This window comes from Pseudochaenichthys georgianus, chromosome 16, assembly GCF_902827115.2.
Source record: "Pseudochaenichthys georgianus chromosome 16, fPseGeo1.2, whole genome shotgun sequence".
Lineage (NCBI taxonomy): Eukaryota > Metazoa > Chordata > Actinopteri > Perciformes > Channichthyidae > Pseudochaenichthys > Pseudochaenichthys georgianus.
The window spans coordinates 17,483,260-17,502,109 of record NC_047518.2 but is presented as its reverse complement, the minus strand read 5'-3'; the positions used below and the strand labels follow the sequence as shown (position 1 = coordinate 17,502,109).

Genomic DNA, 18,850 nt, shown 5'->3' with positions numbered 1-18,850 from the left:
TAATAACCATCCGCAGGGACAACTGTCTGACCGGGAGACATTTTGTGGGACAGAGCAGAATGCAGGATGGGCTTTCTGGGACACTGAACCACTGCTGGGGGAGTCAGGTCGGATGGAAATAAGTCAAGGGTGGAGGGAAAAAAGAGGGATGAAGAATGCATTGTAGAAACGGTAGCAGAAAGCAGTGCAAAGCTGCGGTGGAGAAATAAAAAGACAAGGAAATAAAGGGAGCTAAAGGCAATGAAAGAGAGTGATTGGAGTGAGGAGAAAGAACAAAAGGAGGACAGAGAGGAGTGTGTGGGAGTTATAATCGAGGGGGATTTGGACGGTGGAGAAGTGCAGTGAAGAGCTTAGAGAAGAGAGCCCGAGCCCACTTTCTGCTGCTCCTGACTCCCACACCTCCCTCTCTCCGTCTCCCAGCGCGGTCCACAAACAGCCTGAGGCTACTGACCCGCGCCAGCAGCCCAGACACAGCCAGGGAGGGCCGGGCCAATCTGCTACAGCCAAAACAAGTCTCTACGTACAAGCCGAGGAGAAGGAGACCTAATGTCAAAGAGAGGAGCTAAAAGTAAAGTTTCATGAACATCATTAAAACAAAAACAGAGCAGGATCCCTGATCTGAGGACCAGCTGTTATGAGGATAACTTGTTCTCTTTTAACCAGCTTGTCATCCACTTAAGCTGAGCACACCTCACCTACACAACTGCACTTAATCGCTCCACTTCACAATGACTCATCCACGCGCACCTTCCTGCTCCAAGGTTAACTATGTGCAGCCTTTTCCACCTAGAAAGTTAACACTGACTAGAACACACCTGGGATACACAAGTAGTCCACATGTGCGGCAGACACCTGGGTTGAAATGAGCAGCTTGTGCATTAAAACATGTCCTCCCTCATAGAGATGCACAACAAACACATCATTATGTCTCATTCGATCTGGCACATGTCAGAAAGGGGTGTTATGGGTTGGCAACATAATAACATCCATCATAGACTCCACATAAAGCACTGTGGAGATGCGCTCACTGTCCATCAGCTGACAGCTGTTGCACACAAAGCGATGGGTTATGACTTATTTGGGTAAAATGCCAAATGTTGACTTGCAAAGCAAACACATAATAGTGTTGCAATGCACTTATGTTGCTGTGTGGGATGATGAGAGGAAATACTGGGAATAAAAGAGAGATTAAGTTGGTCTGTTTAATTGGCTGCCAATGGTGGCATATTGTCAAAAGCTGACAATCTGTCCTTCTATTCATCTTTTAATGTGAATTTTAGTTGGAAAATTCCTCATTTCCACCCGAGGTAGTATCCTTAGACAGAACCTGCAGAGTCATGGTACATCAGTGACTCATCACCTGATCCAAAGCCTTAATCATGTCTCACAAATCAAGCTGCCAACTCCTCTTCCCCATGACTACCTGCTCTGCCTTCTCCTTCCTGCTGCACGCTGATATTGGCCGCTTCTGCCGCTTTCTCCCCCAACAACCTCACCTCCAGCACCAACTATTGTAACTGCGAGCATGTTGGCATTCTGACATTAGCATTCAGCTCAAAGCAATGCTGGGCCTCAAAGGGTTGCTGTACACTCAAACAGTGTAAGGTTGACTGACCAGATCCCCTACCAAACTTCAAATCCTGCATCTCCGAACACACGGGAACGCTAGCCAGTGACCAGAGGAACTTCAGATCATACTGGGATTATACTGGTAAAGTATTTCTGGATTTAATACATTTAAAAGTACATTATTATTCCAACACTTTATGGAGTGAACACTGCAATGCGTTTCAATCTGAATATTTCACTACTTGGTACAGCGGTGGATACTTAACGGATCAATAAAGTTTTATTCTATGGAAGGGAAGACAGCATTACCCTGCCACAGCCAATGCTCATATTTCAAGTGAAGATTGCTTTCCCGGGGTGGTGCTTTCTTTGCTCTGAAGTCCTTTAATATATGACCAGTGTTTGTCCTGCACTGGCCTCCTTGAAATCCAATATTTTTCAGCTGCTGCTGGAGTTTGGTATTGTGAAGGATGATTCTAAACTTGCCCGTCTCTTTATTATGACCCATAATAACCTTCAGCTTTATGCAGACTTTTCATACAAATCTGTTAACCTGTACAGATATAGGGCAAGGTAAGGTACTGTAATTAAAGGTAAGGTACTGTAATTAAAGGTAAGGTAATGTGAGTCAAGTAAAGGCAGTTAAAGTAAGGTAAAGTTAGGTACTGTGAGTGGAAGTTAAGAGGAGGTAAGATAATGTGAGTGGAAGTTAAGGCAAAGTAAGGTAAGGCAAGGTCGGCCAAATTGAGTCAAAGTAACGGCGAGGCGAGGTATTATAAAATCAAGGTAAAGGCTAGGTTTGGTAATGTGAGTCAGTGTAAGGCAAGGGGAGTCAAACTGGAGGAAAGGTTATATAGAGTCAAAGTGAGCTCAAGGTTAAGTAATGCGAGCAAAGTAAAGACAAAGTAAGGTCATGTGAGTCAAAGTGAAGGTAAGGTGAGGTCGTAGAGAAGAAACAGTGTAGAGAACCAACACAACCTCAGGTAGACCTCATTGGAGATAAGCCAATGTCCTGAAGTGACCAGATTCCAGTCAGTCTTGGTAACGGGATTTATTTCAGCGTGTATTACATCAAAGGGAGGGAAAAGGCATGGTGGGTCTACACTGGCTAGAGAACTGAAATCCAAAGATGAAAGAGCTGCTGTGAGTAAATGCTGTGTGCGTGTGTTGGGTGTGTGTGTGGAGATTAGGAAGGAAGGTAGCATGGAAAATCGACAAACGGGAAAAGCAAAGCTGAGGTGAGAAAAAGGAGAGGAGGGGAGCTGAGCAAAATAAGGCGTGACGGGGCCACCAGGAGCTGGCCCGTGGAGGTGGGCGGAGCACGGCATCAGTGATCTTCTCTACAGGAGGCTGTGGGTGGGGGGGGCTGACACTGATGCTGCAGACCGGAGACGAGCGAAACTGTGTTAGATGAAAGTGGTGGTCGGGCTGCAGAAATCGATATAAAAAACTGAAAGTAGCTGAGGCTTTGTGAAATATGGCTTCTATCCAAGCAACAGAGCCATATTAAAGGTCAGAGGCAATACATCAATAAGAGACTGTAATATTACACATACAAGACAAACATTCTAGTTCCTATGTATTTGACACGTGGTATTATCTGTTGTAAATGTTATGCATATTAGTTGAATTCTCTCTTATAATAAAGATTTCAGAGAGGAAGGCTGCAGGTGCCACTTGGCTTTGACCTTGTCAGTGACACATGGTGCAATCGGAAATCAATCCAGAGCTCCACCTTGTGGGCATGGCTGCGTTCTGCAAGAGGGAGCACAAACGGTTGGGTTTCATCAAATGCCAGTAGGCAGAGGTCGTCAAGCAGTCGGTGCTGATATTAATATCCCCAAAATAACCGCTCAATATCCACAGAGACTGTGGTGAGCACATACACTTGATAGGTCCTTAAAGAACAGCAGCATTTAAAAAGAAATGCATTTTTAACATCCATAGTTGTTACAAAGATTCTGCATATGTTTATGTTTTCTTTTTGCGAATATGTTCTGAGGTTAGAACAGAATTTCCGCACACTCAAAAGAATGAATGATTATATGTTTGTGCAAGAAAATCCATTATTGCATTCTCTTCAATTCCACTGTTCTCTAATATTGCATTTTTATTTACAATAATATTAGTTGATAATTATTTTACAAAGCACTATAGTTTTCACAAATGAAATATAGGTTGGTGCTCCACCTGTTTACATTTAGTTTAGGTCATTTTGACTTCATTCTATAAAGTTATTTTTTTACAATTGAATGTGTGTGCACACTGGCCTGTAGTCTTGTGCTATTTATAGACATGCACTTTGTATTAACAATAACGATGGGATACATCATTATAAAGACACAGGTACGGACATGAATCAGAAGTGGACTTGAACCTTCACCAAGAACAGATTTAAAACCAATCCTAGGAAGATATAAGTTCATAATTCCCAATTTCTGTAGACGTTATTTCACAAGATTTTCATTAAAACTGTCATAATAGCTCCTGGATTTTCAGAAATGAAACCCTCACCTGAGTGAGATCGTCACAAATGTAGCACACCACATATAGGCAATCTAAACTGGTTCTACTTCCTCCATCACTAATTTTAGATCACAACCCAGTGGAAGAAAGGAAGGAAGGAAGGAGGGAGGCATAAGAGGTGCCAAAAGAGGAAGAGACAGAGAAGGTCACAGGAGTAGCTGTGCCACCACGGTGAGTAATCATGCATGTTGGTGTGGATGTGTCAGTACAAGCATGAGGAGGGCCTGGGTAGGACAAAGAGGACGAGCCTGCCCACACAGATGACCAGGGAGCAAGCACGCCACTGAACCGGTGGCTGCCAAATAATCCAACGACAGCACGACCGCCAGGAGTCAGCCACACACACACACACACACACACACACACACACACACACACACACACACACACACACACACACACACACACACACACACACACACACACACACACACACACACACACACACACACACACACACACACACACACACACACACACACACACACACACACACACACACACACACACACACACACACACACACACACACACACACACACACACACACACACACACACACACACACACACACACACACACACACACACACACACACACACACACACACACACACACACACACACACACACACACACACACACACACACACGTTACTTTTTGCTGCCAGTACCAGCAGGCAGAGCAAAAGCAGGAAGACTGTTCAGGGCTGCCTTCTCCTTCACAAGAGCTCTGAATTACATGGCTGGTTTTCTGCAATACTTTTACCTTATTAACTGGAACATGGGCACAAGTGCATCAAAGCATATGATGATTAGATTTGACTCCTCTGTCAAATAAGCCCTTTTCTCTTCTGCTTTTTCAAAGTGGTAATTGATGGGTATTCATACATAAGACGTTATTTAAACTAGTTTCAGCAACTACAGGAATAATACAACTTACCTAAACCTCATTGTTTTTGTTATCTTCAATTAAAGAATAATGTCCAACAGCACCTGTAACTTTAGAACCTGATAGATTAGATGTGTGATTGATGTCAATGTTTAACACCAAAAGCTTCTACATGTATGAAACAATATATGAACTCACTCAGGTGTGTTACAGTAAACATGTTGATGCTGTTAAAAGGTGTTAAAGGTACCATGTCATGGCCATTTCCACTGATCATAATTCCATTATTGAGGTCTACTAGAATAGATTTATACTGTGCAATTTTCCGAACTCACATTGGTTTCGCACACAGCATCTCTGTAAAGTATGTGTATTCACTCTCTCCACTAAACGGCTCGTTGCAGCTCTTGCCCCCCCTCCCTGTGAGCCCAGTGTGCTCCGATTGGTCGGGACACTCGGGACGTTGTGAATCGCGCTAAGCTCCGTGGAGGTGTGATTTCCTTGTTTAGCGATACACAGCGAACACAGCCAAACTCACCCTGAGCACACACAAAGTCACAGCCGAAGTAAAAACAATAAGTGTGGCTTGATATTGAGTAAGAAAAAGGTTGATAAACGCTGATGAATGGGTCTGCAGAGAGAATTTTACCGCGATCCCAACTGTCTGTTATCAGCCTGCAGCGAGGGAGGAGAGATCAGCAGAGCTGCATGCACTGAGTGTGTGAGGAAGTCCGTGGATTGGTCAATTTGGACCAATCAGCGAGGGCTTAACGTAACGGCTCCGCGGACGTAACGGCTCCACGGATTGGTCCATTTCGTTCCGGGGACGACATGACATCATGATGTACCCGGAAGAATCAAATGGACAGTGACTTATCTCCAACGAGGCGTTTTGGGGAGATATTTTCTGTTTTAGAGTTTTACTCCCGACATGGTGTACTTTGAGGGTTTTGACTCTGCACACCGTTTACATGCATAAAACCTTCATAACACACAAGGGGACGGGTAAAATAACCGGAAAAGCATGACATGTCACCTTTAAACAGGTTTAACTATTCAAAAACAAACTCCACATAATCTTCCAGGAGGTGTTTGTCGAATCTGGTAAATATGCTTTAGGCACTTTTAAAAACTAGACAATGAGACTTTTGAAGGTATGTAAGAAAAAGAAAAAACGATTCACTTGATTTATTACCTCTCTCAATACTTACATTAAATGTCCCATGTCATGCTTTTCCGGTTATTACCCGGTCCCTTGTGTGTTATGAAGGTTTTTCTGCATGTAAACGGTCTGCAGAGTCAAAACCCTCAAAGTACACCCTGTAGCGAGTAAAACCGCACGCACGCACGCACGCAACGTCTTTTATTTTTATGGAAAACTAAAGCATACAACAGTGTGATTGCTTGCACAGTTTAAACAAATGTATATGATTTCCTTTATGATTTAAATGAATAGCCGCACAAAGTATTCTGCAGTGACTGATATGTTTGAATGGCTTTGATGATTTGACAGGCTATTTGAACAGCTAACAGCTTTTTTTAAAGGTCTCCCGCTAGATCCAACTCTTTTTATATCCAAAAGTAAAAGAGAAGCATCTGAAAGTAGTTTCTCCTCAAAGCACTCATCTTCATCAGGGTTACACCAGCTATTACTGCACACCTACCAGAACCATTTATTTAGATAATATCCTCACTGAGACGCGAGCACCAAAATTGGCTTGTAATTAAAAGAGGCCGGGGATTCTGGAGTAAAAAAAAGGAAAAGAAGCCGAGTGAGTTATGAAGGGCCTTCCTGTGGTTTGAAAATCAAACAGCACCTGGATGCTGCTCGCTTCGGTATGGAAGAGAAAGGAGTGTGCAGGCAGACACACAAACATGCAGAGTTGACAGATACAGACACTTTCACACACAACGCCTCCACAGAGCTGGCACATCGGGTGAGGTAACGTTCTCTCCTTTCTGCCTTCCAAGCACACTTCCTCTGCCTGGAATAATTGCTGCCTGGCTGCTCGTCTGGGAATGGGAGCCACTATGTTCATTAGTTGCTCTAAATACCATACACGGCATCACTTTTAAAGGCTTAATTTCACTGCAGTCCCAGCCCCTCTCTCTGATCCTCACCCGTCGAGAGCCACAGAGTACGCTCCCGTTCTCGCAGGCATGACCTAAATAGATAAGCAGTAAATGAACGGGGGCCTTTTCTTTTGGAAACCGTGGGGGAGAAATTAGCGGACAGAGATGAGAGCAGAGTGCTGGAGGTGGGAGGGAGCCAAAGTGACAGTGATGGCGATGCAGAAAGCAGTATCCATTTTCTTACAAAAGAGGCAAAACAAGACGTCTGTTTCCATGGAGACCAGCAAACAGTCATATTTCTTAAGGGACCACTGGGCTTCCTGCGGCGCTTAGTGATTGGCTCATTCAGATGCTGCAGACACAGGACCCGAGGGAGAAGGCTTACACTACTGCTGTGAGAGCGGTGAGGACAGGATGTGTTCCGCTGGACGGACCAGACCTGAACACACTTCAGACACAAACTACATGATGCCTCTGACCTGCAGATCCTTCCTATTGCTAATGTGACACGAGCTGAGTGGGATAAGTATGGAAAATGAGAGGTGACGTAATGTACATCTGGCCGTACATCAGAGCAGGAATAAACCTAAAGAGCAGCATGTAACGACACCATTATAAATCAATCTGTTTATTATATTCTAAATTGTTTAGTCTAGAAAATAGTCCAAAAAAAACATCCTAGTGTCTCAAAGTTCAAGCTGATTTTTTGTATTACGATTTTTTTTCTTAAACCCAAAGTTTTTAACTTCAATAGGACAGAAAACATGGAAAGCATTATATTTGAGGCTAAAAGCTGCATTTTCTGCCATTTACTAATTTATTCCACACATTACTCCATATTCTTTTGTACTGTATTTATTTTACTGTACAGTATTTCATTTTCCAGTATTTCATATTTGTTTATTTTAAATAAAACTTACTGGCACCATTATGTCCCTTGCACTATTGTATTTCTTTATTTCCCAGTTTGTCTTAAATATAGTATGTGGCACTGTTGGAGGAGGTTGGGACTGTAGATTTGCAATAATACAATTAAACTATACTGTAGCTGTTATAATAAAAACAAATAAAGCCTTTGAATCTTTGAACCTTTTTAATAAATCAATTATTCAAATAGTTGTAGATATTCTTCTGTCCATAGACTTATCCTTGCAGCTCTACCCCAAAACAACACACTAAAGTGAATGTCGTCATCACTTCTTAAACCATGCACTTTGAGGTGGACAGAAACACATCTGGCTACATGTACAAATGCAATGCATCTCCATCATCATGTAAACTACAATCATGAATCAAACCAAACTTGGTGTCAGCAGCTTGGATACTAAACAAGCGCCATGCATTAGCAGAGACAGTTGTTCTAATAGCCCATTTCACACATGCACTTTGTTCTGTAAACGCTCCAGCAATTTACACGTCAGCTTCATGATTGATAATGACCAAGCAGTGTTTCCATAAATGCTGCGCTGCTTCTCCCTCCTTACATCAATGCGAGTCAAAAAGCAGTCGATTATAAATGAAGCGCACACATGGTCAGTCTTTTTGGACATGTAGATGGTATATATGAAAATACATACAGGATATAACTGCATGTTTTGTGCTGCCTTCTTATGACAGAAATACATTTATAAAATGCTATTAAACAATACAAGTCAATTACATTCGTTATTAAAGCAATGCTGTGAATGGCCCAAATGAAGGATGTACGCGATGTTAATAGAGGTTATTATTGCAGTGAAATCTCGGGGAAAGAGAAGAACAAGGTTTTTTGGATAGCTTTCTAAATGCAATTTAACAAAAGTGTAAAAGTGTTCAGGATAATTGTTTTATTTTTAGCTGCTTTGACTAATCAAACTACATAATGATTTCTACAATATAGCCAGAGTTGAGTTCCAAACCAAGAGCCCAAACAACAAAAATATACACATTTGGATTAGGGGTAATTGAAAGTCTTTTAAAACCTATACATTTTGCTGTTCAACTTGATCGGGTGACTCTTCCATCCCTGCTGCTTTTGCATGAAGGCTCATAATGTCAACTAAACCTCAGTAAACCTCCCTCGCATGCAATCTTGATGTCTCCTTTCACTGTTTTGTAGGCACAATGGAGAAAACATGCATGTTCTCTGGGTTAACAAATAAATACTTTCACAGTCTCACTAGAAGGGCCTCTACCGCTACTTCAGTGAAGTACAGGAAGAAAATGTGTTGTGAAGTAAAACGTATGTCCTTGATTTTGACTATATGTGAAAGACGGTATGCACACATCACTTCCTGTCTTGCCCTTGGAAATACAAGGCAAGTTTTATGTTCCGACCTATCCTTGAAGGCTATTGGCACACTATGTCTTTCTGCCTCTCGTGAATGATCTCATGACTACAGAAGCCCTGAGAGGCAAACTAAAAAACCTGATGATCAAAGCCTGATCCTTATGGTATTTTTATGCTGGGGGAAAATGTTAATAATCATAAAGATAATTGTTCTTATTTAAATCTACTTTAAAAACTGTTTTGGCAGGTGAGGTTTTCTTTTTTCATGAACAATTAGTGTTTGTTGTTGTAATACCCATTTCTGCCACAAGAGGCTGAAGTGCACCACTACCCCATGTTCAAATAAGCTAAAAGGCACATATGAGTCAGCAAATGATGGAACATGGCTTAATTTAGAATCACCTTTAAGAACACATACATATTATATCAGCATCTTGTGGCCAAAATGAGTATAACAACAAACAAACAAACTTTTGAACCCTTGTTTCATTTTAAGAACTTACAATAAAAAAATATATAAAGCTGACAAATCCTTTTTTACAAATGGTCTTGCAAATGGCTCACAGGAAATTATACTTTCCAGACTCAAACCACTAATAGCATGGCAATAATTGTGTTAATGTACTTTATTCTGAGTGTGTGAGATTGTGCATTAGAGGTCAACATACCGTCACTTTCTCTAAATCAGCTTCTGAGGAGGTGGGAGACAGGGGGCTGATGGGACTGAGGGAGGGGGAGCTTCCGACACTGGAGACGTACTCGGGGTCAGGAACGTACAGAACCTGCAAACACAATCCATGTCTGTATTTACACAGGCGCTGCCTTTGTGCAAACACACATTTGCACACCACACATGCACGCACAGGGAGAGATAAAAGTGACTCACTCTCACACACACATACACACACAGCCTTACCACAAATGTGACAAAACAAATGTATGATAATCACATGAATATTCTCACGTATTGACAGGGACAAACACAGAAAGGGAAAGTGATGGATAGTCAGGATTATCAGTGATGGGTACATGTATTTAAAACCTACTGAAGGTAGTTAAGGTATTTCTGTTGTGTGTCTATGTGTTCAAATGTGATTTTTTGATGTTGGATAGCATAAACCAATGATATTCTTTATTCAGTAATATGTGAATTATTTTAACAATTATTTGATCAATCATTTAGTCCATAAAATGTCTGAAGATAGACAACAAAGCTTATACAAATTATTAAAATCTAAAGATATTTAGTTTAGGATTTTACTTAGTTCATGAGAACTAAAGAGTTCTCATGAAAAAATATAGAATTTTGGTCGATTGCTGAAAAAACACAAAGAGATGAAAGCTAAAGAAAGCTGGCAGTGAGTTAACGATGGGTGTGTGCCATGTTGTCGGAACTAAAGCATCTTTGGGAGATTTCTAAAGCATATTATTAAACCTTTTTTAGAAACAAAATAGGGCCTTTGCAAGGAATTGCATCCTAATGGGAGCAATGACGCTGTAATTATCAGGCAATTAAGTGGGGAAGGAGGTGGTGGGGGTGTGAACAGTGAGGCAGCAAGTTCCTCTGATCAATTAGGAAGATATAAACATATGTCTCCCAAAAAAGCTTTTATATCCATCTTTTCTAGATTCCTTCAGCACTGTAGAAAATGTTTAGTGACTGTGAGATTCAGACAATTCAGACAATGCATAATTAACTGTGGAAAGCAGCTTTGCAGAGATTGAGCTGTTTGTGAGAATGTGCAGGTGAGAGGTTGCTGAAGGACAGAGATGAAGTGTTGCAGCTGAATATATCAGTGAGAGCGTGCACGGTGGTTCACACCTGGCCAGGCACCACTGCTCTGGAGAACAGCTTGTTCAGCTGGACCAGTTCGTTGGGTGTGGTGTCAAACTTGAGCGAAATGCTGTTCAACGTGTCCTGCGATTCCACCTGGACCACAAAACAAGAGAGAGGACAACAAAATCACACTCCACATTCTGTACAGGGCATTTTTCCATGAAGCTACATAGAGAACACTGGGAGACATGACACACAGAGAGAAAGAGAGAGAAAAGCTGTGCAATTACTACCTCAATATTTAGATGTTGGGATGTTATGCAAATTAAAGTTGTCAGCTGTTGACCAGGAATAGATTCCCAGCTGATGTTGCTGGCAGAAATATGAACTGACGTGAATGTCAGCAGCAGTCTTGTGTTATCTTGGAAAACTCATAGCTGCACCCAGCTTTTAAAACAAGAACGGCTAAAGTATAAAGCCTAAGGCAACAATTACATTTTTTATTAATTCCCAATTATTATTTTTGAATGATGTGAATGACGGTTAAGGCTATAAAGCAACAGATAATTGTGCAAAAAGCCCTTCAAAGTTTTCTACGAAAAGGTGGAAGTGGTCTTCAAATTATTACAGGTAATTTGTTAGCATAACTAGCTAATTAGCTTACTAGCTAGAGTAGTAACCAAGCGTTCTTTTCAAGGCCAAGGAGCATTCCATCCTACTTTTTTTGTGGGTTTGAAAGTCATTCAAAACAATTCTTTCTCACGACTAAAGCACAGGGGTGTCCAAACTACCGCCCGGGGGCCAAGTGCGGCCCGCGGACCATTTTGAATCGGCTCAAAAAGTTTAATGGAATATGGCCCACAAATGAAAGCTATGCTCGTCTTATATTGTACTTCTTAACTATAAATGTATTACACAGTAGGACTAATGTGTTAATAAGACCACTTTCCAAATAAATTCAGTCAATTACATTTGGAAACATTTTCTAATATATCTTGATAAGAAAAAAGCCCTATTTCTCCTCATTATAATCAATCGGAAGCTTCTGTTTCAAGGGATGAGCTGCCAACACTCACAAGCATCATTTACCTACCTTTGATTGATTTAGCTAATTTACTGTATAACTGAACTTATGAGGCGATATACCTCTCGTGAGTGGCCCAGCCCTTCGTATATTTTTCTGTATATGGCCTTTTGTGACACCCCTGCTATAGCATATCCCTGTGGTATTTGCCCACTGTGTGGTAACCGATCCTGGATGTAACTACAGGCTAACGTTTGCAGCTCTGACCTACTCAATATTGTTGTTAGTCTTTATCCTGTCAATTCTTTTTAGTGAAAGATGCTGTTTTTAAAATATAAAAGAGGCATATCTATGTAACCAGAGTCCTATATTTCTTAGTTTTTATCCAGTTCACTTATATTAACCCTCCCATTGGGTTCTGACCAAATTTGACCCAATTCCAAATTAAAATATTCAGAAAACATCGTCAGCTATCCACCAGCTATATAAGAAACAACAATGGTTTTCATTCAATTAAATGTACGATGTTGCTTAAAACTCCGGAACCATCTTCACTGCAGAAATAGGCAGAAGAAAGAGTGGTCTTGATATGTGATGATTCACGTATCATTCAGGGTTCTGTTGTGACGGCATCCTGTGCTCAGCTGCTGCACCCTGCAGTTACTAGCTAGAGTAGTAACCAGGTGCATTCGCTTGTCTCCACCAGTTAAAATCCATACAACAGAGACGTGCTGCACATGTCTGAACAAGTTAAGCATCTAACATGCCCAGTGGGAGCTTCTACCTTCCAAATAAGGCTGACAACCATGTTTGAAAGAGCCTGCGTATGGGAGCGCGGAAAGAAATTAGCTCAGGGAGAAAACCTCAGAGAAGCAGACAAGCAGGACTGACTGAGCCGTGTATAATTAGAATTAGGACGGGGTAATGGCACTGTGTTTTAGTGCAACAGTCATGGGATTGCCTGACTGGTTCTGAGTGTGTGTGTGTGTGTGTGTGTGTGTGTGTGTGTGTGTGTGTGTGTGTGTGTGCAAAAGTCCCAGAAAAACACCAAGGAATGACAGTTTCTCTAAATTCTTGACATAACAGATTGTTTCCAGGATATTCTTGCACCCAGACCGAAGCACACAGAGCAGAGTCACAGACAGGTAGTAGAGTAAAGGAGAACTAGGACAGACACACTGGAACATTGGTAACACTACATGAGGTAGTCACACATGACACGATCCGGATCATAGTCAGGGCAACATCGAGGGGAAGAAGCAGAAAGAACAGAAACTCAGAAGAGGTTAGCAGCAGCCAGTGAATGTTTTTACAGTTAATATCACTGACAAGCACTAACTCAAGCTCTCGGTTGCAATTGAAAATCCTTGGGAAGCGGAACATCGGAAGCTACTGCATATTTCACTGTATTACACAGGTTTAAAACCGCATTTCAAGAGACAAAATCCTTTGCATACTCAGAAACTAGGAGATGAATTGTGCATGTGCTAGAATTTGGTTTGCAACAGAGCTCTAAGGAATTCATCTTTGAAATATAGAAAGTGAATTGATTTAGTAGGAACAACAGAGCCATATGGCATCATCCCTAGAAACTGCGGCTCAGAAAGGCGAGCAAATGTGTTATTCAGCCCGTTAGCTTGAGCTTCTGACAATGGGATGATATGCAACACATATTTTAAATGGCAGAGAAATAAGTAGTCGAATTAAAAAAATTATATATGTCCATGGTGGTGGTTCCTATCAAGAAGTAAAACCGCTAGATATTCAAACTTATGAAAATCTTGCAGTAATCTCTTGTTAACTATTTTATCTGGTAAAACACCAAATGAATGGATTCAGAATCAGGCTTTGGCTGAAGCAAACCAAATACAGGCAACAGGAGGAATCATAACTTTGATATAACGTCTCGGGGAAAACCCAGTCATATGATAAACAGTTAGCTCATCACAGCTGACAAGTCACCATTACAGATACACTGACTGATTGATTAAACATCTGGCTTCAAGAGCCCAGTTCTTTCACTTTGGAAGCTGAAATGTCTCCCGATGCTGGTCACTTGCTTAAAGTGCAATCCTCCATTGTTGGGCAATTAAACAAAGTAAGGGGAAGAGTACCTTAAAAGTCCAATATAAAAGTAGTGACGCAGTGGAAAACTGTCTATTCAAGAAATCTCAGAGGCTGACAAAATGACTATTGAGTCTTTGTCATTGATCAACAGTCCTGGGCTTATAGTGTGCTAGGTGCTAAACCCAGGCCCAGATAGTGGGTTTGGATGCCCTACCCTCTGGGGGATATGACTAATCAGATCCGAGGTCAGTCATGCTGCTGGGTTACAGTCTCCATGACTTAGCAATGTGAGCAATTTTGTGTTGACAACAATGCACAAGGCAGAGCAGGGATGCGTTGTGCAGTATTGACCGGGCAGGGAGACTGCCGGGATGAGTAAGACAGGAGCTTCACTAGCAGAGGTTTCACAGTGAGCAGAACTAGTGCAGGTTGACATTGACTGTACTAGGCTAGTAACTGGATTAGATGGATGTGACCAAGATGATTTAGGACACAAGGAAAACCTTTTCTTTATCCTTCAAACAAGGGCAATAACGATCCAAGGAGCCGATCACCCGGCACACGTAACAAGCCAAAACATTGTGTTTCTATGGTACATATGCTCCTTTCTTGATATCATTTCCTTCAGTTTTCGCATTAAAAAAGGTAAAATATTCTCACATTTCAGCGCAAAGTCACGCTGCCCAAACCAATTCAATCGAGCAAAAGGCTTCACTGCTTCACCACTCCTTTCAATGCCAGTAGATGTCGTAGGAACAATAGCAACTGGTGCAAGAGATGCCATTGACATACCGTTCCCTTTTTTTCAGTATCTTGTGAACCTAAATCTCAATTTGTATCCCTTCTTATCTAATAACACAGCAATGGCAAGAGCTCGACGTCTGCTTGAATAAATGTTTCCTCCCGTTAAATCACATTTGAGCGGTGGTGCACGCAACCCCGCTCTACAGGCGCATCATGCTGTTTTGACCGTGGTCCCAAGGGCGATTTGAGGCGGCGACGCCTGTAGGAACAGGTCTCAATGTGATCTTGACCATACTTCTTGAAATAAAAACAAACTAATTTACTATTCATCAGTGTTTGTATGGTCAGTGACGTGTGAACAATTGCACAATGAATCACACTTGGACCGCCTGTAAATCCTTAAGTCTGTTATCTCGCTGTTCACAGACAGATCTCCTTGAAGGGTCCAAGTGGAGATATACAATAACAGCAGTTTGTTAAGATGATTAAATTGTCCTGCTAGATTAAATGTTAATTGTATCAGTTTGTAGGAACATATCACATTAGAAGGCATCCTTCATATCTCAGAATGCTATCTGATACCTTTAAATCTTCACTGCTTGTTCCTCGGGACAGATTTAATTCAATAATTCCATCAACATTCAGATGAAGTTAAATGAAGGTTGCACAGCAACCAAGGCAGTGAAGACATGGACAAAGCTCGGGGCTGTCGGGTTTACAAATGAACGTAAATAGTCACCAGTAATAAAGAACATTATTTTGTCTGCTTTAAATAGCATTATGTCTAACATGTAGTACGAGTCATGTGATCAGCTGACCAATTCCAGCCACGTGAATACACTATCAACATTTATTTGTTATCAGAAAACCACAAAGAGGAAACATAATTGCAGTTATAATAATATTATTGCTGCAATTATGTTTCCTCTTTGTGGTTTTCCTAGATATTATCTAGGAAGAGACAAAAGTCTGTAAACCTCATTTGTTTAAAAGCAAATTTGTAGTTTGTCACTACACGCTAGCTTGACGTTAGCTGCTGATTTTTATGCGGTTGGGAAGCTTAACACGGCAAATACTGGGAAACTCCGCAGGAAACTTGGTTTATAAAAATAAGATGGTAGCTTAGATGTTAAGGAGTTAAAGACATGCATGTACACATCATTCAAACCTGGATACTGTTTGAATGAAGGAAAGAAGGAGCAGAGAAAACAGGTTACATGCAAGTGTCACATCCCAAGATAAGAGTCGAAAACAGGGGTACTAGTTCTCATGTCAACACACTCACTGATCTCCGATTTGTTTGGATTTTAGCGAGTCAAATCAAGTAAAAGTCAAGGCAGCACAGTGGAAAAAAACACCTCTCCCATAGGCAAGCTCTTATAGTGACTACAATCTAGCACAAAAACACAGCAAGTAAGATGTAACTCTACTTCACTGTGCTGTCCACAACTGCTCTGAGACGTCAAGGTCCTTCATGATGCGTCATCTCATTCGCTGTGTAAAGTGAGTCGTACTGTCTGTACCGCATGATAAATATTCTTTCGTCAAAGTCACAGTCATGGACCCAGAGTGGCTCTGTGCCCTACAATGGCACGCATTCATCATTTGTTTACAACGTAGCCATACAAAGGAGAATAATATCTTCAAAGTATAGCTTAAACATTAAAAACATGAGTGTAGGATGTCAAAACCGACTATCTGCCATCCAATCTGAAAAAGGATTTACAATCCTCCGTTTAGTTTTTGTGTTTGTTTGACGTCCTTGGTACAATACTGGCCATTTATGATTGGGGAATTCATAAAATGTTGAAACGTAAAGTCTTCAAAGCGATAACAGGAGTTTTCCCTTTCTTTTCGTTAGGTACTCAAGGAGTTAATAATGAAAAGGGCTCCTTTCATCCAGGCGGCTTCAGAGCAGGGCATTGATTCTCCCTAGGTGCTATTTGTTACCGCCTCATCCATGAACTATTTATTTTTAGCTTTATAGCTCCTCTGTTGCTCAGCACAAGGCCGGCCTATAGGACATTCAGGTCTGCAGGACATTCGCAGCTGCTAAAGCACTGTTTTTAAACCCTATTCTGTAGCATTCTGCAATACAAGGTCGAATAATAACTGGCTTTTACCGACAAAAACTTTACTATTTTCTCTCAAACCAGATATTTTAAAGCTTTGCCTACAAGCATTGCCGGCTGATAGCTCTTGTATCAAACAGCTGATCCGTAACTCATGTATCAGGAGCTCAACCAATATGGGTGAGAATATCAGCCGTTCAATGAGATAAACATTGGCAAAGACAGGTGGTGGGCTGGTCTTGGCACTAAAGGGCGGTGCAATAATATTATCATTGAAGTTGGACTTTTAAGCTTAATTACTGACTTCATCTACATGTTCAAGTGATGTCAACAACACAAGTACTTCACAGAAGCACCGAGGCAACAATAAAATGACACCATTGATCGTACTGCAAGAGGAGCTATCTCTAACTCAATTAAGAGGCAGAGGACAGGGGACATGTGAATGTGACCCACTGATAAAGACCTAGTATTGACACATTGACAGAAGAATGAGGGAGGAAGGGAGGGAGGGAAAGAGAAAGTAATCACAATCCGGATCAAAGCAGAGATGTGTTGTGTCTGTTATGCTTGTGGGTTGTCCCTTTCCTGTAGTATGTTAGATAGGTCTGTGTGTGTGTAAAGAGTGTGCAAAGTTCCCACCAGAGGGAATTTCTCTCCACAGACTAGCCCTGCCTGAAACGCCTCCTTTGTTTAATTCCATGACATAGTGACGTCACTATATAACACCTGCGCTTATAATGGGGCCCCTTTAAAAAGGTAACCATTCACAGGTGTAGGCGGATCAGCACTCTTATGTAGAGGCGGTTCTCTGTACTGAGAGCATCACAGACTCTCAATGAAAAAGGCAAAAGAAGGCAATGAAAGAAAAAAAGGGAAACTATAATTAACCCAATGACTGTGTTGTCATCACACTGGCAATAAAACCCAACAGTGTACGGTTTAATCACCCATAATGCCATATCAAAGCAGCCATCGCTCCTCATTTTATAATGACGGAGGAATCTTGGCTTTAGCATGACAGTTGCCATGGCGACTTTGTCGTTACTACCCTAATGGCATGTGTATTGTGTGCAACTACACCCTTGCTGATCATTGGCAGGCCTACATTTAGACGCTCTATTAGTGATGGGGGGATAGTCGCATCATTCTGTCCTTTTCAAGAGGGCACCGAACAAGTGTGCTGTCTCACTCTCAAGCTATAACCGATCCCTCCTCGTGTCAGGCACCAACCTGGTCTTAGATCACAAAGAATCAAGAATATTAAGAAATGGTAAAATCTTATAGATAAAAAAACAGGGTTAGAATGGAATGAACTTGAATTGAATAAACTCACATGTTACACGGAGTAAAACCGAGTCTAATTGTAGTATTGAGAGCAGTGGGCAGCACATATACAACCTGGGGGAGCATTGCCAAAACACAACCTTGGCAGGAGGCAAACTGGCACCTATCAAAGTAAAAGTCCACACTCCACACACTGATTGTTGCGTTCAGGGACTTGAACCCCTCTTGTGCCCAAGTCAAGCACTCTTCTTTCTTCAAGGCTTATTGGTGTAACACTAACAAATATTTCAGCAAACCTAAACTTTATCTGAATCTACATGACCATAAAGTTACATATTGACATTACTATTGAACACTCGCACTTCTATTGGCTAGTGCTCCAACACATACATGCGCTCGATAGGCTTAGGGGCGGGACATTTCCAACTCATCTGTAAACGTCTGACCAATCACAACAGAGCCAGCAAAACAATCAGAGCGAACTAGGCTCTGGTTTCAGACAGAGGGTGAAAAGAGGTGCTGCAGCACAGGCAGTATGAGAACATCAAAGC

The 18,850-nt window shown here is 41.5% G+C and overlaps 1 protein-coding gene across 6 annotated transcripts in view; it reads right to left on the bottom strand.

Moving 5' to 3' along the window:
• oxr1a (oxidation resistance 1a) overlaps positions 1-18,850 on the bottom strand; it is a 231,306-nt gene that overhangs the window by 30,395 nt on the left and 182,061 nt on the right. For all 6 annotated transcript variants that reach the window (XM_034103503.2, XM_034103502.2, XM_034103507.2 and 3 more), the window contains 2 exons: positions 11,151-11,258; positions 9,997-10,110 (listed from right to left, as the gene is read on the bottom strand). In XM_034103503.2, coding sequence (XP_033959394.1) covers positions 9,997-10,110; positions 11,151-11,258 — 222 coding nt within the window. The remainder of the gene's footprint in view (positions 1-9,996; positions 10,111-11,150; positions 11,259-18,850) is intronic.